The sequence below is a fragment of the Pseudophryne corroboree genome, chromosome 4, assembly GCF_028390025.1.
Source record: "Pseudophryne corroboree isolate aPseCor3 chromosome 4, aPseCor3.hap2, whole genome shotgun sequence".
Classification (NCBI taxonomy): domain Eukaryota; kingdom Metazoa; phylum Chordata; class Amphibia; order Anura; family Myobatrachidae; genus Pseudophryne; species Pseudophryne corroboree.
This window is the reverse complement of record NC_086447.1, coordinates 871,194,543-871,214,215: the sequence shown is the minus strand read 5'-3', so window position 1 is coordinate 871,214,215 and position 19,673 is coordinate 871,194,543. Positions and strand designations below refer to the sequence as shown.

The 19,673-nt window shown below is 46.2% G+C and overlaps 1 protein-coding gene across 7 annotated transcripts in view; it reads left to right on the top strand.

The window, feature by feature from the left end:
- DLK2 (delta like non-canonical Notch ligand 2) overlaps window positions 1–19,465 on the top strand; it is a 36,974-nt gene extending 17,509 nt beyond the window's left edge. For 4 of the 7 annotated variants that reach the window (XM_063918769.1, XM_063918771.1, XM_063918768.1 and 1 more), the window contains 6 exons: window positions 7,472–7,619; window positions 13,719–13,808; window positions 14,051–14,114; window positions 14,792–14,922; window positions 16,916–17,060; window positions 18,001–19,465. In XM_063918769.1, coding sequence (XP_063774839.1) covers window positions 13,736–13,808; window positions 14,051–14,114; window positions 14,792–14,922; window positions 16,916–17,060; window positions 18,001–18,712 — 1,125 coding nt within the window. In that variant the 5' untranslated portion in view covers window positions 7,472–7,619; window positions 13,719–13,735 and the 3' untranslated portion in view covers window positions 18,713–19,465. Of the gene's footprint in view, window positions 1–906; window positions 1,042–4,146; window positions 4,283–5,768; window positions 5,920–7,471; window positions 7,620–13,718; window positions 13,809–14,050; window positions 14,115–14,791; window positions 14,923–16,915; window positions 17,061–18,000 lie in introns of those variants that run through there. The other 3 variants (XM_063918774.1, XM_063918773.1, XM_063918772.1) reach the window with 3 other exon arrangements.
- Window positions 19,466–19,673: the final 208 nt, after the last annotated feature.

The window sequence follows — 19,673 nt, the reverse complement described above, 5'->3', positions numbered from 1 at the left end:
CATAAGTCTGTGGAATATTACTATGCAAGGTTATAGCATGAAATTCCCACCTAACTGAACTTCCCCCATCCCCCCCCCTGAGTCTGTCTATGTCACAGTATGAATCAGACAGCCTTTGTCCATCATCCTTTGAGTTTGTAACTCTGCAGGCCTGATTCAGTTATACTTATGCTGCTGCAGGGACCCAGCGCTGCACAAAAATAAGGACAAATTGCAGCAAATCATTGCTGTGCTTCATAGTGCTTAGGTTGTGGGTTCAATTCCCGCCTAGTGTGTGGAGTTTGTTTGTTCTCCCCATGTTTCTTCCTGGTACTCCAGTTTCCTCCCACAATTCGCCCCGCCCAAAAAAACTATACTGGTAGATTCATTAGCTTCTAACAAAAAAAAAAAAACGTAATATATCCCTTTAAACCGGGACACTCATGAATTACACAGGTTCCGTGGCTGATTAAAACCAAGTGAAATACAGACTTGAAGTCAGACAGCCACAGAACCTGTGTCATTCATAAGTGTCCCAGTTTAAATGGATAGGGACCTATTCATGAAGCAGTGAAAAGTGCTGAGAAGTTGCCCACGGCAACCAATCAGTGTGGAGGTAAAAAAAAATTAAAATGCATTTTAAAAAATTATACGTATCGGCTGGTTGCCGTGGGCAACTTCTCCACTGGCTCACTTCTCCACTCTTTTCACTGCTTCATGAATAAACCCCATAGTAGGGTAAACTTATATATAAATGTCCTGTAAGCAGAAAATGAGAGAGGCCGACATCCAGCCGCAGATCGCATGTGATTGAATAGGCCCCTGTGATTCTGTCTCCTGTCATCACTATGCGAGGCTCTATAACTATGAACCAGTCTGTCTCCATCACTGTGTGAGTCAGTGTGAATGTGTCCATCGCTGTAGCCTGCTCCCCGCTCCCCGGTAATCAGGCCTGGCATTCTGTCATCATATTATTGCCATCTGCTGTCAGCAGTCACTGACACACACGGCCTTCCCCGACATCTGACCTGGGATGACATTATGTATCATTACACTGTCCAGGTATGTGTTTGAGAAGTATGGGAATCCCGAATGGCAGTGTAGGGGGAGCCAGAGAATCCCAAAAATACCTGGTGACCAGGATGTGCTGACAGATATGAGCCAGAAGGCCACAGACAAGCTCCCATCATGTGTCACGTGTACTCACAGTGAGGAAATAGCTCTCATAGAGCAAGTGCTGTTATTAGTTTATTAAACAAAAAGGAATGTATTTACAGGCTCTGAGGGTAATGGTAACGGTTTGCCCTGCACTTCTGATTGTGTTTATGTTCGAAATTTAAAAGGGGCAATGCTTTTACTAGCCGTGTCTTGCTAGTAAAATCATTGCCCTTTTAAATATAAGGCATAAACACAATCAGAAGCGCCGTGTTTTACAACCCATCGCTGCATAAATAGACCCTATGCACTGGCGTTTCTATAATGGGTGCAGAGTGTGCGGGTTGGACCAGGGTCGAAACTCCTACCCAACCCCCCCTTTCACACAGCACATTGGGCCAAGGTTATTCCTGGGCCGACCCCTTTCAGTCCTGCAATACGCTGTATGTCATAAGAAAGGGACTTTTTTGTGTGTGTGTGTGTGGGGGGGGGGGCACACAGAGATGAGGTCATTTAAAGTGGGTGGTGACTGCTCTCTGCATTGCATTAACCATGGCCGATGAGTTACTACTAAGTAGCCCTGAATTCCTGAGTTCTTGCTGTTTTACGCAGCAAATGAGAGCCTGATGCATCTGCTTACATTGCACTACTATGCTGCCATGCTGGGTGTTAGGGTTAGGCTGTGGGGGGAGTGTTATACCCCTTTTCCACTAGCTCAAAAAACACGGGTAAATGCACGGGGGCGCGCATTTACCCGTGTTTTTGGCAAGTGGAAAAGGGTAAACCCGGATCAAGTGACCCGTGAATCCTACCCGGCTATTTACCTGGGTAGGACACGGGAATGATCCGGGTAGGGTGTAGTGTAAACGGGAGCCGTGTCGATGCGACACGGCTCCCGTTTACACTGTATGGATGGGTGGTGCTGGGAGATCATGTGATCTCCCTGCGCCGCCCCTGCCGTGTAGCTAGAAGCGTCACCAACCCGGCATATGCCGGGTTGTGACTGCTAATGGGAAAGGGACCGAGCACGGGTCGCAGCAGGGGGCAGCTCCCGTGTCAGGCTCCCGGCTGCGACCCGTGCTCGTAGGTGTAAAAGGGGTATTAGTGTTGGGGGGGATTAGGGTTAGGCTGTAGGGGTTAGGAAGGTTGGGGTGAGCTTCCGCTCTTGCCCCTGTCGGGATTTTGGCAGTCAGTATTTTGACCTCCTTTGTTCTGACTGCCCGTCTCCTGAACCCAAACCCTTGTGACATCGGATGCCAGTACCCCACCCACTCACCCAATCAGACAAATCCGCCCACTCAGCCAATCAGACAGTGCTCCGCCAGCATAGCCAATCAGTGCTGGTTACCGCAACCTGACTTGAAAAACCTGGGTTGCACCCTTTTCACACAGCCAGCAACCCATGCAAGACTCGGGAAAAAAACCTTGTAACTATCGACCTGGCTCATGCTGGTAAATTCCCGGGTCTTTTCTCTCTTTGTGAAAGGAGTATAAGAAACAAAGGAGCACTAATGGATATATAACTAAATAAATACCCATAACTTATTCCAACTTGCTTCATATAGTTTATCTGCCCATCCCAGCCAATGAACTTTCACTGCCACCCAGTAGGGAGAAGGGTAGCCAACTAGTGTATTACTGATTTGTTATAAAAAAAAAATTGATAAAAAAAACCCCCATAAAATACAACAGTGCATAAAAATATCAGCTTATCTGAATAACTGATCAAGTCACATGATCCCTGCCAGTCCACAACCAATAGGATGAGAGGTATGTGGCATCAGGGCTGCCAAACGAGAATACCCAGAGGGAGAGAGCAGGAGGCTACCCAGTATGTTTCATGGCATTTTGCCCATCCCTATTTCCTTATATTGGGAGCACTAGTGCTAATTACTTAATACACCTGTGCAAAACATGTCCGCCAGGAAATTCATACCACCCATGTTGCTTAGCTATACAGGATTATATATCACAAAGTTCACACAACATGGCTGCTGGAAATTAGCCCATATAGTATACAAAACAAGAATTTATCATTCACAGATACAAAGTATATCACATCATATAAAAAGTTCAATGATACAACACAGACAAAGTTGCTATACATATATATCATTGGAGCTCTAGGCCAAAAGTTTCTAACTGAGAAATTCTGCAAAAATAATTACCGGTAGGTATATTGTGCTTATACTGTGTGTCATCCTTAGGTTCAGATACAGTATGTGGTGCTGGATAGTTATGTGGTGCTGGTCAGGGTTGTCCATATATTTTATGATAGGCAATATCAGAGCTGGTTGGTAGCCAACCACATTGTCAGTTCTTGGTTTGTTTGTATTCCCGGACTGAAGTCTAGAGTGGGAGTTGGAATAGGGGCTGCATGCAGAACGCTGGGTGGCCTAAGGAAATTCCTGTGCATGGGAGGTGTACATGGATAGCGAGAATCTTGCAGAAGGTAGGCACCGGAGAGGAACGTTGGAACAGGAGACTATAGAGTCCGGTAATACATATCTCTGGAACCGGGCTGGGACCTGTAATGTGAATCAATGGAACTGGACTGGGAATAGTAATGGATATATCTGGAACCGTGCTGGGACGACCGTTAAAATGTAATACTAGAGCTGAGTTAGAAGCACTTTCAAAAGGTCCGAAATACTTGTCAGGAACTGAATTTGCTAACGGGACTGGTGGACTTGCTGACCAGACTGGAACTGGTGACAATGGAGAGTGGACTGGGACCAGTGGACTTACTGACCAGACTGGAACTATTGGACTTGCTGACCATACTGGAATTGGTGGACTTATTAACTGGAACCAGTGGACAAAGATAAAGATACAGTGTTAGAACACTGTGGAGCGTAGTCTTGAGCCCGTTGCACTGGCAACCAGCCAGCACTCCATGAAGTCCTTTTATAGGGGCTGCTGGTTGCTGATTGGAGGCCTGAGTCATCTGCTCTGAAGTGGTGCTGACATTGGGTACAGCAATCAGATGACATTTTCCAACATGGCCCAGGATACGTAGCCGGCACGAGAGAACACCAGGACACCGTGCAGCCTGGTTGCAAAGTAAGCGGAGGTCAGAAGAGACCGGAAGGCTGGATACTACATGTCCCAGGGGAGCCCCGCTGGATCAGCGACAGGACCCGGAGCAGTAAGTAACACAGTCCAAGAGCCTGGGCTGTGACACACATGAACCATCAATAATTTGGACCACCAACCTATGGCACCCCTGAGAGTGCCACGTGGCACCCAGATTGGGAAACACTGGGATATATTATTACAGGACCTCGTGTTGGGGCCTAACTTATCTCTAGGACTGGTGGTAATCTGAAAACAATCTTGGCCACTAGCTTAATAAAGATGCCTGAAACAATACCAGCATAAACTAGATAATCTCTAGGTAGTAATCATGTCATCATTGCTGTTCCTGCCAACATATGATAGCATGACCTAATCCTTCATTAATAAGGAAGAGAACAATTATCCAACTAATAATAAAATATCCTGGATCTCCTTGTGTCATCAATTTAGTTACACGAGGATGTGATCTTTGTAGTTCTTGCTTAATTTTCTGAGAGAGGTGCTTGATAAATATGCCCCATAATTTCCTATCACTGCAATTTGTCCATAAATATTGTTGGGACAGCGCTGTGAGCCTCTGCTGTCCCGATGATACCGGTTGGAGCGATCAGAGGGGGTTGTTCAGGTTTGTTAGCAATTCAAAAAAATCACACTAATACCCCTTTTACACCACCAGGAATATCCTGGGATATATCCCCTTCTCCTAAACTCCGGGTCCACTTTCCCGGTAATCCAACCCGGCTTGTACGCAGGGTTGGACACAGGTAAGACCCGGTTAGGAGGCGGTGTAAATGGGTTAGCCGTGTCAGCCGACCCGGCACCCATTTACAGCATGGCAAACCTCCTGTACCGCAGATTGCCGGTGGGCGGTCAGGAGGCTGGGGGTCACGGCGCACGCTGTCTATGCAGGCAGCAGCGCCGTGCTGATTTCCCTGCAGCGGCTGGGGACATGGCACATGCTGTCTATGTAGACAGCAGCGCCATGTCTGGTGCCTGGAAGCGCCGGAGGCTGGGGGCAGCACAGCAGCTTCCAGATTGCTGGGCTTGCCCCCGGCGAGATGCTCCGGAGCACCGGTCTGCAGTGTTTCCCGGCGCTTGGAGATGACATCATCTCTAAGCGCCGGCCCACAAGACACTGCACCTAGGTGTAATGTAAACGGTGTGGATCGGCACTGCGGTATAAATGGGGGGAGTCCCGGTTCTGACCCTCCTTGGAACAGTGTTCCAAATCCTGGATCAGACCCGGGATTTTGGTGTAAAAGTGGTATAATGGGCAAAACCTTATTGCACTGCAGGGAGGGGGGCAGATGTAACGTGCAGAGAGACTTAGTTTTGGGTGGGTTATATTGTTTTCTGTGCAGGGTAAATACTGGCTGCTGTATTTTTACATGGCAATTGAGATTTCAGCTTGAACACACCACACCCAAATCTACCTCTCTCTGCAGATGCGGAGCTGCTTGGCCAGCCAATCAGACAGGCCGGGTCTGTCCCACCAGGCTATTGGTCCTTCTGGCAGTTGCCACGCTTCATTGTAAAGCTGTAAAGCTTTACAATTGGAAGTACTCTTTATTACTATAATACACGGAGCTTGACACTATCTGAATTTCCATCTGCACTGTTACTCCTACCTGTGACATGCTGCTATTCATAGGAGACCTATAGGGGATTTTTTTTCTCTAGCTGGGACGCCGGCATTATTTCTTAAAAGTAAATATATGCTTGTTTGGAGACTAATTAGGATGCTGCTTTATTAACCCCTTGCATTCTAACCATCTTTCTATTGCAACTAATTATTCTATTGTTTAGTGTGCTTTTTTTGGTTTGCTAGCAAGTAATGTGCAAAACCATGCTGCACTGCAGGTGGGGCAGATGTAACACGTGCAGAGAGTTAGATTTGGGTTACATCTGCCCCTTTCCCCCTTCCCCACAGTGCACATGGTTTTGCCCATTAGTGTGATTTTTTGGTTTGCTAACAAACCTGAATAACCCCCATAGTGCACAACTTACAGATATAGGGGGTAATTCCAAGTTGATCGCAGTAGGAAATTTTTTAGCAGTTGGGCAAAACCATGTGCACTGCAGGGGGGGCAGATATATAACATGTGCAGAGAGCGTTCGATTTGGGTGTGGTGAGTTCAATCTGCAATCTAAATTGCAGTGTCAAAATAAAGCAGCCAGTATTTACCCTGCACAGAAACAAAATAACCCACCCGAATCTAACTCTCTCTGCACATGTTATATCTGCCTCCCCTGCAGTGCACATGGTTTTGCCCAACTGCTAAAAAATTTCCTGCTGCGATCAACTTGGAATTACCCCCATAGTTCTTGCTTATGTGTTGTTATTGTATTATTGATTTTTTTTGTATATATAAAAAAAACTTTAGAACATTTTTGGGCCTTGTGTAGTCACTTAATAAGAAGCGGTTTTACTGGGGCATAACTATAGGACAGTGATATATAGAATATCTACAAATATTTTCCTTTCAAAACTTTGCTAGTTTTCCGCAGAGTTCTCTTACTATTTTTTTTTTTAATTATTATTATAAACGGTTACTTATATAGCGCCAGCATATTCCATTGTGCTTTACAGTTGAGAACAAAATATTTATAAAAGAAGACTGGTTATAGCAGACATAGGGCGGGATCTACTTACCCCGGTATGTACCTATAAATGCAATTAAAATCACAAAGCACAGCTCTTCAGAAAACAGCCGTCCTTTGTGATGATTGGATTTGTGGGTTTATGACCTGGGAGTCCTGCACATGTGTCGGATAATGCACAGACCGCAGAGGACACTGGGAGGGATTTTATTGGATCCCTCTCAGGAAGAATGTGATAAGAAACCTATAGGCTACTATTAGGCAAAGCCATCTCCAGATATCGTTACCGGAGTTTGGTACATACGGGAAAAGCGGACAAAACTTTTGGCCGCATTTTCACTTTAGTACATCTGCCTATAGAGGTATGTGGCATGTGCAGTGAGGCGCCAATGTCCCATCACTGGTATACTGCAAGGATTTGAAACTATTCACCTTAGATAGTAATAGTCAGTAGAATACAGAGCGAGTAATAAATGAATGTAGGGAGTCTGATTGAAGGCCAGCAAGCAATGTAATAATATGATATTCTGATCATTGTACATAATACACGTGTGCAGAAATGATGCAGGCTGCGAGTCCTCCACACCAGCTGCTGTTTGGAGAATCCGTGGAGCTTGCAATCTGCAGACTGCTTACCTCTTGGTTCCTCTCTCCGCAGGTAGAAGAATCATCTCTCCCGTTACAGAGAACTGGGATATCCCTATAACTCTTCTCACTCTGCAGCGCTCTCTTCCCACAAGATGGGACCTGCGTTCCTCCAATCACCATAAGCAGCAGGACAGTCAGACTGTGTCCTTCCTCTGGAGGTAGGAAGTTCATAGGCGCCCTCCCTGACTGTGTGTCCTTTATTAGGAAGGGCCCATTGGGCCTGATTCTGAGTTGGGAATAAAGCAAAAAAAAAAAAGGTACCATGTATCTGGAACAAACCATTTTGCGATGCAGGAGGTGCAAATACATTATATATATTTTTTGCATGCAAGGTAAATACTGTCTGCTTTTGCATGTAACCGACAAATGTCGGACAGCTTTATTCTAATACACCAGGCTGCGCAATCCCCCAACCAGCTGTAAATGCCGACTGGATCAGCTGATCGGCGATCCGTTGGGGCATTGGGAATATTAAACATGTTTGATAATCCTGATACCCCGACGCAACCGTTGCGGGAATGGGGGATTGCCTCAATCACTGCAATTTAGATTAAAATTTTGACACACCCCACCCAAATCCAAATCTCTCTGCACCACCTGCAGTACAATATGGGTTTGCCAAGTTACTCATTTTTTTTGTTTCACTCCCATATCTGAATCCGGGCCATTGTGTGAGCAGGGGGGAGAAGGCATAATGTCATTCTGTGTGTGGGGTCGTAAACACAAGGTGTGTGCAAGGGTATAATTATAACCGTAGGTTTCCATGCAAATACTATGGGGTGCAGTCATTTCTAGTTACACCCCTCTGTAGATGTAGTGAAGGTGCAGTATATAATTCTGTAGGAGTTGTGATTATAGCCTGTGCAAGTAGTAATTAAAATCTGTGGCTGTAATGAGAACGTAATCTGTTATTCTGTGGGGAATCCAATGATTATAGGTTTTGGCTAAAGTAAAGGTGGAGTGAATGTTCTGTGTGGCTGTAGTGAGACTGTAGTGATCAGTGAGAGTGTAGTAATTAGTGTGTGGCTGTAGTGAGAGTGAAGTGATTAGTGTGTGGCTGTAGTGAGACTGTAGTGATCAGTGAGAGTGTAGTAATTAGTGTGTGGCTGTAGTGAGAGTGAAGTGATTAGTGTGTGGCTGTAGTGAGAGTGAAGTGATTAGTGTGTGGCTGTAGTGAGACTGTAGTGATTAGTGAGAGTGGAGTGATTAGTGTGTGGCTGTAGTGAGAGTGGAGTGATTAGTGTGTGGCTGTAGTGAGAGTGGAGTGATTAGTGTGTGGCTGTAGTGAGACTGTAGTGATCAGTGAGAGTGTAGTAATTAGTGTGTGGCTGTAGTGAGAGTGAAGTGATTAGTGTGTGGCTGTAGTGAGAGTGAAGTGATTAGTGTGTGGCTGTAGTGAGACTGTAGTGATTAGTGAGAGTGGAGTGATTAGTGTGTGGCTGTAGTGAGAGTGGAGTGATTAGTGTGTGGCTGTAGTGAGAGTGGAGTGATTAGTGTGTGGCTGTAGTGAGACTGTAGTGATCAGTGAGAGTGTAGTAATTAGTGTGTGGCTGTAGTGAGAGTGAAGTGATTAGTGTGTGGCTGTAGTGAGACTGTAGTGATTAGTGAGAGTGGAGTGATTAGTGTGTGGCTGTAGTGAGAGTGAAGTGATTAGTGTGTGGCTGTAGTGAGACTGTAGTGATTAGTGAGAGTGGAGTGATTAGTGTGTGGCTGTAGTGAGAGTGGAGTGATTAGTGTGTGGCCAGGGCCGGTTCTTGGCCTTGTGGCGCCCTGGGCAAAGTATAGGGGCGTGGCTTCAAATGGAGGCGTGGTCAGTTACGCCCCCATTTGTGCCCCCTGTAGCGCCGCTGAAAGAAAAAAAAAAACTTACTATCCCCGTTCCTGATCCAGACCGCTGCAGACCTCCTCCGCCGGCGCCGTGCTGCTCTTCTCCTCTCCTCGATCTATGGGAGAGACGTTATTAAGTCTCTCCCATAGAACAGCATAGACACTAGAGGTCAATTATGACCCCTAGTGTCTGTGCCACTATGCTGTGCGGTGCGCGATGACGTCATCGCGCACCGCACAGCAAAGGTCCTCTCCATGAAGGGGAAACTAGACCGTAGCGTCTAGTTTCCCTTTATGGAGAGGGCCTTTGCTGCGCGGTGCGCGATGACGTCATCGCGCACCGCACAACAAAGGTCCTGTCCATGAAGGGAAACTAGACGCTACGCGTCTGGTTCCCTTCAAAGCGGGGGGCACAGTGGCGGATCTTGCCATGGTGCGGCGCCCTCCGGATGGCGCCGGCGCCCTCCGGAAGGCGGCGCCCCGGGCAAAAGTCCTGCTTGCCCGTGGCAAGATCCGCTACTGTGTGTGGCTGTAGTGAGAGTGGAGTGATTAGTGTGTGGCTGTAGTGAGAGTGGAGTGATTAGTGTGTGGCTGTAGTGAGAGTGGAGTGATTAGTGTGTGGCTGTAGTGAGAGTGGAGTGATTAGTGTGTGGCTGTAGTGAGAGTGGAGTGATTAGTGTGTGACTGTAGTGATTAGTGAGAGTGGAGTGATTAGTGTGTGACTCTAGTGAGACTGTAGTGATTAGTGTGTGGCTGTTGTGAGAGTGCAGTGATTAGTGACGGCTGTTGTGAGAGTGCAGTGATTAGTGCGTGGCTGTAGTGAGAGTATAGTGATTAGTGTGTGGCTATAGTGAGAGTGTAGTAATTAGTGTGTGGCTATAGTGAGAGTGTAGTAATTAGTGTGTGGCTGTAGTGAGAGTGGAATGATTAGTGTGTGGCTGTAGTGATAGTATAGTGATTAGTGTGTGGCTGCAGTGAGAGTGAAATGATTAGTGTGTGGCTGAGTTATTAGCGTGTGGCTGTAGTGTGTGACTTTAGTGAAGGAGCAGTGATTGCAGTGTGTGACTTTAGTGAAGGTGCAGTGATTGCAGTGTGTGACTGTAGTGAAGGTGCAGTGATTGCAGTGTGTGTCCATAGTGAAGGTGCAGTGATAGCAGTATGTCTGTAGTGAAGGAGCAGAGATTGCAGTGTGTGTCTATAGTGAATGTGCAGTGATAGCAGTGTGTGTCTGTAGTGAAGGTGCAGTGATTGCAGTGTGTGACTATAGTGAAGGTACGTACAGTGATAGCAGTGTGTGTCCATAGTGAAGGTGCAGTGATAGCAGTGTGTCTGTAGTGAAGGAGCAGAGATTGCAGTGTGTGTCTATAGTGAAGGTACAGTGATAGCAGTGTGTGTCCATAGTGAAGGTGCAGTGATAGCAGTATGTCTGTAGTGAAGGAGCAGAGATTGCAGTGTGTGTCTATAGTGAATGTGCAGTGATAGCAGTGTGTGTCTGTAGTGAAGGTGCAGTGATTGCAGTGTGTGACTATAGTGAAGGTACAGTGATAGCAGTGTGTGTCCATAGTGAAGGTACAGTGATAGCAGTGTGTGTCCATAGTGAAGGTACAGTGATAGCAGTGTGTGTCCATAGTGAAGGTGCAGTGATAGCAGTGTGACTGTAGTGAAGGAGCAGAGATTGCAGTGTGTGTCTATAGTGAAGGTACAGTGATAGCAGTGTGTGTCCATAGTGAAGGTACAGTGATAGCAGTGTGTGTCTATAGTGAAGGTACAGTGATAGCAGTGTGTGTCCATAGTGAAGGTGCAGTGATAGCAGTGTGTCTGTAGTGAAGGAGCAGAGATTGCAGTGTGTGTCTATAGTGAAGGTACAGTGATAGCAGTGTGTGTCCATAGTGAAGGTACAGTGATAGCAGTGTGTGTCCATAGTGAAGGTGCAGTGATAGCAGTGTGTCTGTAGTGAAGGAGCAGAGATTGCAGTGTGTGTCTATAGTGAAGGTGCAGTGATGGAAGTGTGTGACTGTAGTGAAGGAGCAAAGATAGCAGTGTGTGTGCATAGTGAAGGTACAGTGATAGCAGTGTGTGTCCATAGTGAAGGTACAGTGATAGCAGTGTGTGTCTATAGTGGAGGTACAGTGATAGCAGTGTGTGTCCATAGTGAAGGTGCAGTGATAGCAGTGTGTCTGTAGTGAAGGAGCAGAGATTGCAGTGTGTGTCTATAGTGAAGGTACAGTGATAGCAGTGTGTGTCCATAGTGAAGGTACAGTGATAGCAGTGTGTGTCCATAGTGAAGGTGCAGTGATGGCAGTGTGTGACTGTAGTGAAGGAGCAGAGATAGCAGTGTGTGTGCATAGTGAAGGTACAGTGATAGCAGTGTGTGTCTATAGTGAAGGAGCAGTGATTGCAGTGTGTGACTTTAGTGAAGGTGCAGTGATTGCAGTGTGTGACTGTAGTGAAGGTGCAGTGATTGCAGTGTGTGTCTATAGTGAAGGTGCAGTGATGGCAGTGGGTGACTGTAGTGAAGGAGCAGAGATTGCAGTGTGTGTCTATAGTGAAGGTACAGTGATAGCAGTGTGTGTCCATAGTGAAGGTGCAGTGATAGCAGTGTGTCTGTAGTGAAGGAGCAGAGATTGCAGTGTGTGTCTATAGTGAAGGTGCAGTGATGGCAGTGTGTGACTGTAGTGAAGGAGCAGAGATAGCAGTGTGTGTGCATAGTGAAGGTACAGTGATAGCAGTGTGTGTCTATAGTGAAGGAGCAGTGATTGCAGTGTGTGACTTTAGTGAAGGTGCAGTGATTGCAGTGTGTGTCTATAGTGAAGGTACAGTGATGGCAGTGGGTGACTGTAGTGAAGGAGCAGAGATTGCAGTGTGTGTCTATAGTGAAGGTACAGTGATAGCAGTGTGTGTCCATAGTGAAGGAGCAGAGATTGCAGTGTGTGTCTATAGTGAAGGTGCAGTGATGGAAGTGTGTGACTGTAGTGAAGGAGCAAAGATAGCAGAGATTGCAGTGTGTGTCTATAGTGAAGGTGCAGTGATGGCAGTGTGTGACTGTAGTGAAGGAGCAGAGATAGCAGTGTGTGTGCATAGTGAAGGTACAGTGATAGCAGTGTGTGTCTATAGTGAAGGAGCAGTGATTGCAGTGTGTGACTTTAGTGAAGGTGCAGTGATTGCAGTGTGTGACTGTAGTGAAGGTGCAGTGATAGCAGTGTGTGTCCATAGTGAAGGTGCAGTGATAGCAGTGTGACTGTAGTGAAGGAGCAGAGATTGCAGTGTGTGTCTATAGTGAAGGTACAGTGATAGCAGTGTGTGTCCATAGTGAAGGTACAGTGATAGCAGTGTGTGTCTATAGTGAAGGTACAGTGATAGCAGTGTGTGTCCATAGTGAAGGTGCAGTGATAGCAGTGTGTCTGTAGTGAAGGTACAGTGATAGCAGTGTGTGTCCATAGTGAAGGTGCAGTGATAGCAGTGTGTCTGTAGTGAAGGAGCAGAGATTGCAGTGTGTGTCTATAGTGAAGGTGCAGTGATGGCAGTGTGTGACTGTAGTGAAGGAGCAGAGATTGCAGTGTGTGTCTATAGTGAAGGTACAGTGATAGCAGTGTGTGTCCATAGTGAAGGTACAGTGATAGCAGTGTGTGTCTATAGTGAAGGTACAGTGATAGCAGTGTGTGTCCATAGTGAAGGTGCAGTGTGTCTGTAGTGAAGGAGCAGAGATAGCAGTGTGTGTCTATAGTGAAGGTACAGTGATAGCAGTGTGTGTCCATAGTGAAGGTACAGTGATAGCAGTGTGTGTCCATAGTGAAGGTGCAGTGATAGCAGTGTGTGTCCATAGTGAAGGTGCAGTGATAACAGTGTGTCTGTAGTGAAGGAGCAGAGATAGCAGTGTGTGTCTATAGTGAAGGTACAGTGATAGCAGTGTGTGTCCATAGTGAAGGTACAGTGATAGCAGTGTGTGTCCATAGTGAAGGTGCAGTGATAGCAGTGTGTCTGTAGTGAAGGAGCAGAGATTGCAGTGTGTGTCTATAGTGAAGGTGCAGTGATGGCAGTGTGTGTCTGTAGTGAAGGAGCAGAGATAGCAGTGTGTGTGCATAGTGAAGGTACAGTGATAGCAGTGTGTGTCTATAGTGAAGGAGCAGTGATGGCAGTGTGTGACTGTAGTGAAGGAGCAGAGATTGCAGTGTGTGTCTGTAGTGAAGGAGCAGAGATTGCAGTGTGTGTCTGTAGTGAAGGTACAGTGATAGCAGTGTGTGTCCATAGTGAAGGTACAGTGATTGCAGTGTGTGACTAAAGTGAAGGTACAGTGATAGCAGTGTGTGTCTATAGTGAAGGTACAGTGATAGCAGTGTGTGTCCATTGTGAAGGCACAGTGATAGCAGTGGGTGGTTGTAGTCAGGTTGCAGTGATGAGGTGAAGTCATTCAGTGTTTTCTCTCCACCCAGACTCTGCATTGCTGACCATGCTCTGCTGCCCCCCACTCCTGCTCTCCGCCTTGTGTTGGGTCCTGTTTATGTACCAGACATCGGTAAAAGGTGAGAAGTGAAATAAAGGTGTCAAATATTAACATCTACCACTCAAAGCCTCACTACTACCACACTGCTTAACAACAGCAACACCTACAGGCCAATACAAGACCCTGCACCCATTACTGACAAATAGTTCCATAATGATGTAGCATTTAGCAACAGCACTGCCTAAAATTTCCATAAAAGCCCCTATATGATCGTCAGGGCAGTGTTTATAGTCACTATGTAAGAAATGTGTTTTCCTGCAGGTGACGAGTGTGCGGAGAGCTGTGACCTGTATCACGGACACTGTGACGAAGACGGCGTGTGCAGGTGAGTGTGTGCTTCATTCTACGTTCCTATAACCCAATTATGGGGAACCTTTGGCTCTCCAGCTGTTGTTGAACTACACATCCCAGCATGCCCTGCTACTGTTTTAGCTTGACCAAATGGCAAAACTGTAGCAGGGCATGCTGGGATGTGTAGTTCAGCAACAGCTGGAGTGCCAAAGGTTCCCCATCTCTGCATAACCCATCCTATTTAGTGTGTGTGTGTGTGTGTGTGTGTGTGTGTGTGTGTGTGTGTGTGTGTGTGTGTGTGTGTACATATATATATATCTCCTATCTGTATATTTATCTACATAATGATAGGTAGATTCGCTGTCACTGTCACTCTTCTTCGACAATGCCTTCAAAGGCGCAGAAATTCTGGCGCCATCTGGGGGCGTGGCTAGCGCATGATCCGCCCCCCACCCTCCTTCATGCCGCATACTGTACTTACATGTTCAGACGTACAGTGCTGCTGACATCATTTTTAATAACAATTTAGGTTTTTTTAAGCTGCTGCTGCTGCTGCGGCCATTCCTCCCATTTGTTTTCACTGTTACTAACTGATCCCTTGTCTGGTTTGTGTCAGTAAAACCCCATCCCTGCAATTTTGATGTCAGGAAGAGGTGCAGAGGAAGACTTTCAGGACACAACTTTTAACCCTTGCTGTGATTGAATCTGTAGGTGTGACCCCGGCTGGGATGGTACATTTTGCGAGGACTGTGTAAGAATGCCAGGCTGCGTCCATGGTGTCTGTCACCAATCCTGGCAGTGCATGTGCCTGAGTGGCTGGGCTGGCAAGTTCTGCGACAGAGGTGAGTAGAATTATACTGAGGCCAGCCACAGACGCAGCCGTTCTACTGGTGTAAGGATACGCTGTTACATAATCAGGCTTTACGCAGTTTCTGCCAGCATTCCCTGGAACCTCATAGCTTCATGCAGTTTATCAAATTCATGAACCATCCTCTTTATCTCCTCCCCCCCCCCCCCTTCCCTATTGTATTATGCCAGATTAACTCCTTCTATTCCACTTGACCACCACCCCTCTATTCTATTCTACCCGACTGCCACCTCTTTTGTCTTCTACGGCAATTACACCTCCTCCTTTATTACCCAGTTACAGCCCATGTATTGTATTCTAGCAAATTACCTCTTCTCTATTGTAGTCTACCCATTTACCCCTTTCTCTATTGTAGCCTACTACCCAGTTACCCCATACTCTATTGTAGCCTACTACCCATTTACCCCTTTCTCTATTGTAGCCTACTACCCAGTTACCCCATACTCTATTGTAGCCTACTACCCAGTTACCCCTTACTCTATTGTAGCCTACTACCCAGTTACCCCTTACTCTATTGTAGCCTAACCGATTACCCACTTTTCTATGCTATTCTACCCAATTACCGCCTTTTCTATTCTGTTATATTTTAACAGATTACCCCATTCTCTATTCTACCCAATTACCCCATCTCTGTTCTGTCCGATTACTCCCTTCTCTATTGTATGCTACCTGATTATCCCCTTATCTATTGTAGTCTACCCAATTACCCCCTTCTCTATTGTAGTCCCCCAATTACCCCATTCTTTATTTTAGTCAACCCAATTACCTCCTTCGCTACTGTAGTCTACCCAATTACCCCCTTCTCTTTTCTAGTCTACCCAATTACCCCCTTCGCTATTGTAGTCCCCCCAATTACCCCTTCTCTATTGTAGTCTACCCAGTTACCCCTTCTCTATTGTAGTCCACCCAATTACCCCCTTCTCTATTGTAGTCCACATAATTACCCTATTCTCTATTGCATGCTGCCTGATTATCCCCTTCTCTATTGTAGTCTACCCAATTACCCCCTTCTCCATTGTAGTCCACCTAATTACCCCATTCTCTTTTGTAGCCCACCCAATTACCCCATTCTCTTTTGTAGTCTACCCAATTACCCCCATCTCTATTGTAGTCTACCCAATTACCCCCATCTCTATTGTAGTCTACCCAATTACCCCCATCTCTATTGTAGTCTACCCAATTACCCCCATCTCTATTGTAGTCTACCCAATTACCACCATCTCTATTGTAGCCTACCCAATTACCCCCTTCTCTATTGTAGTCTACCGAATTACCCCTTCTCTATTGTAGTCTACCTGATTATCCCCTTCTATTACCAGCTTTGAATGGAATATCCAATGACTCTCACTCCATTCTTTTCTGTTAGCCCAATTACATATTCTGTTAGTATACCCGTTTACTTCCCCGCTATTCTTTTCTATTACCCAATTACTCTTTCCATGAGTATTCCCGTTTACTTCTCTTCCATCCTATTCTACCTGATTACCCCTGCCCATCTGTTCTATTTCCCACTTTAGTCTATACTATTAGTTACCGCCCCTGGCTATCTGGATTGCATCACTGTCACTCTTACAGATCCACAAGACCTCCAGAGACACCAATGAAGGAAACACACTTGACAATCCTCACAGTCCTTCAGTAGGCCTCTGACCCGTCAGTCAGTCCAGTGGAAGCCATAACCCCTGACATCCAGCTGCCAATACCCCAAAAGCACAACGTGAACCGACCACTGGATCATAATACAATTCTATTACACACCATACAGACACTAGAACCTTCCTCACTGTACATTCATGGCTGGACAAGGGACGTATATTAACTGACCCTCCTACTTATAGAGTATATACTGTATCAATTTCATGCACTTTCCATAGACTTTTATATAAAACACGTAAATGATCTGGCAATACGTCAGAAACATACTGTATAGCAGGAAATACGTAATGCCTCTATTATCCTTTCCATAGACCTTCACCTCTGTGAGCACGCCAATCCCTGCCAGAATGGGGCAGAATGCATCATCGACACAGAGGGAGAATACACCTGTATCTGCCCAGAACCGTTCCACGGCAAGAACTGTGAACTCAAGAGAGGACCCTGCGAGAGGGAGGGGTAAGAGACCACACATACAACACAGAGTGAACGCTACAGAAAAGGTAGGCCCATATGAGTTTAATGTACAGACACGGTGACGACGTAGTGATACGTAGCGCCTGATTCAGAGATGGATGGAATGTTGTACGCAGTGGAATGATTTTTTTTTGCCACTGCATTGCCTAAGTCGCATTGCGCATGGTCTTGCAGTGGCGGTCGCAGAGAGTATTTAAATCCCTCTTTTGCCATAATTTATGCATTTAATTTGATAGCTCTTCATCGTTTACTTACATTATTCTTGATTTTAAATCCCACATTTCTTAGCAGTTGCAAGACTTTCAGTCACATCCTTCCTATTTAAAGCACACATTTCAAAATACTGTTATACCCACGATTCATACCCATGACCTTCCATATTGCAGTAAGGCCACTTACTCGTAGAGGTATTTGCTCCTGTATGGGAAGTATAAGAGTACTTTGAAATGTGTGGCCAGGTGATGTCGGGAATTAAAGAGAAGGACGTTGCAAGTGAGATTGAGTAAAACAGAAAATTGCCAGATAGCGCCCCCTGCCTTGTGTGATACGGTGGCACATACCGCACCACAATAGTTACGGCCCTGGTCAGAGGCGAGGATTATGGGTGTGTCTATGCAACTCCCGGCGTTATTTTTGCACGGCTGCTGTGTACAAATTCGCAGCTGCAAATACATTTGCGTTCATCTCTGTATCAGGCTCATAGCGCGATATTAACATTCACCATGGTTTAGATAAAGATGACCTGTAGAAAAGTGGATACCTAAGAAAACCAGAGGAAATGCTGAAGATGCCCCAGATATTGTATAAATTGGTAGAGAGTTATCAATAGAGGCTGTCCGTCTGTAGCAAAGGGAACCATGATTATATCCCAATATTAGTAACGCTGCCACATGACTTATACTCATGTCTGTTCCCCATGTAGGTTCCCCTGTCTGAATGGTGGGACGTGCCAGGATGAGAGCGGCTACGCGGACACGTTCACTTGCCGCTGCTTGGCTGGCTACGTGGGCAGACTGTGCGAGACGGACGTAGATGACTGCTTGATGCGCCCCTGTGCTAATGGAGCCACGTGTATTGATGGGGTCAACCGGTTCTCCTGCGAATGCCCCCAAGGCTTCCAGGGTCGCTTTTGTACAGTCAACATTAATGATTGTGCCGGACAACCTTGTCAAAATGGAGGACGGTGCTATGATCGGATTGGGGACTACGAGTGTTACTGTCTCAAAGGATTCACTGGAAAATCCTGTGAGATCCCTCTTCCCAAGCCCACGTGGGACTATGCTGCTGAGACGTCTCCACAAGACCAACTGGCCCAAACACAGCTAGTGAGGACTAGTAGCACCAGCAGGTGGAGCCCTGTGCCCACCGTGAAGCCAAATCAATTCAAAATCTCAGTAAAGGAAGTGGTGACCCAGCGGGAACATGGGCTGACCGAACTGCAGTTAATTATTGTAGTCGTGCTTGCAGTAATAACCGGCCTTTCCATTCTCCTGACAGCGCTACTGGTCCTATGGCATCGGACCCATGGTGCCAGGCAGACAGGCTGGTGCAATGACACCTCCGCAGACAGCAAGACGCATTACCACCAATGTCAGGGGACTTCCCTTGACCACCGAAAAACCACAGAGTTGTGAAGCTTCACCATAAACAATGTGGCTGTAGATGCAACAGGCTCTCAGTGTCATGAGCCCTGGGAGACCTGTAGCTGATGATGCTTTAGCACCACCCAACTTATTGTGGATGATTGGAAATATTCTAGAACAGCATTTTAGGCTTATCCTGAGACCAACATTGACGGCTCTATGGAACCCTCCACATAAATTCTTTATCTTTGATGCACTAGAAACTAATGCACTGAATGTACCATAACCTGCTCGTAGGCCACACTGCACTGCCGACTAGCTAAATCCTCTGATGGGTGGGGCTAATTTATACACAGATGATTAATCAACCAGTCTATGGTATATCATGCCCCCCCCATTCAGTCCAGGAAATCTGCTTTTCTAATGATCTAGAATTGCCTGGGCAGTATGCTCTGTCTGCCACACACAAAGAGCCCGCTACATGGTGTTCAGGAGTCTTCTGCCACCCTTGGACTGTGCCCACTTGGCTGAGGGAGAGTGCTCTAAATGGGTTATAGACACCGCGTTGGGAGGGCACCTCGGACACGTTGGTTCAGAATCATCTGTTTCTCGTAGTCCGAAACCAGTAACCGTTGGGGTTTTGTTCTTGAAGACAAACCTCTCCGGGTCTGTCCTTTGTTACACGAGTCATGTTTGATGGTTATTACAGAACCATTTGGTACTGAAATGAAAAAGTCATGCGGCAGAATGTTTTTTACTTTTATCTGTTTATATCTCATATTAAAGAGAAACCAGAGTATTTAATGTGATTTTCTGTGCTCTCACTACATACAGAAAACTATCCGCCACTCTGACGTTCTAACAGCTTCTCCCAGTCTGTATAAAAGATTAGTGTATCCTTTTCTTGTAGTTGGATGTCTCTTCCGATGCATTCAGGTTTCCCCAATATGTTGTCTTATGAGTTAGTTATAGCCTTAATGGGCTAAATATAATAGACTGTGAGATGCAGGAA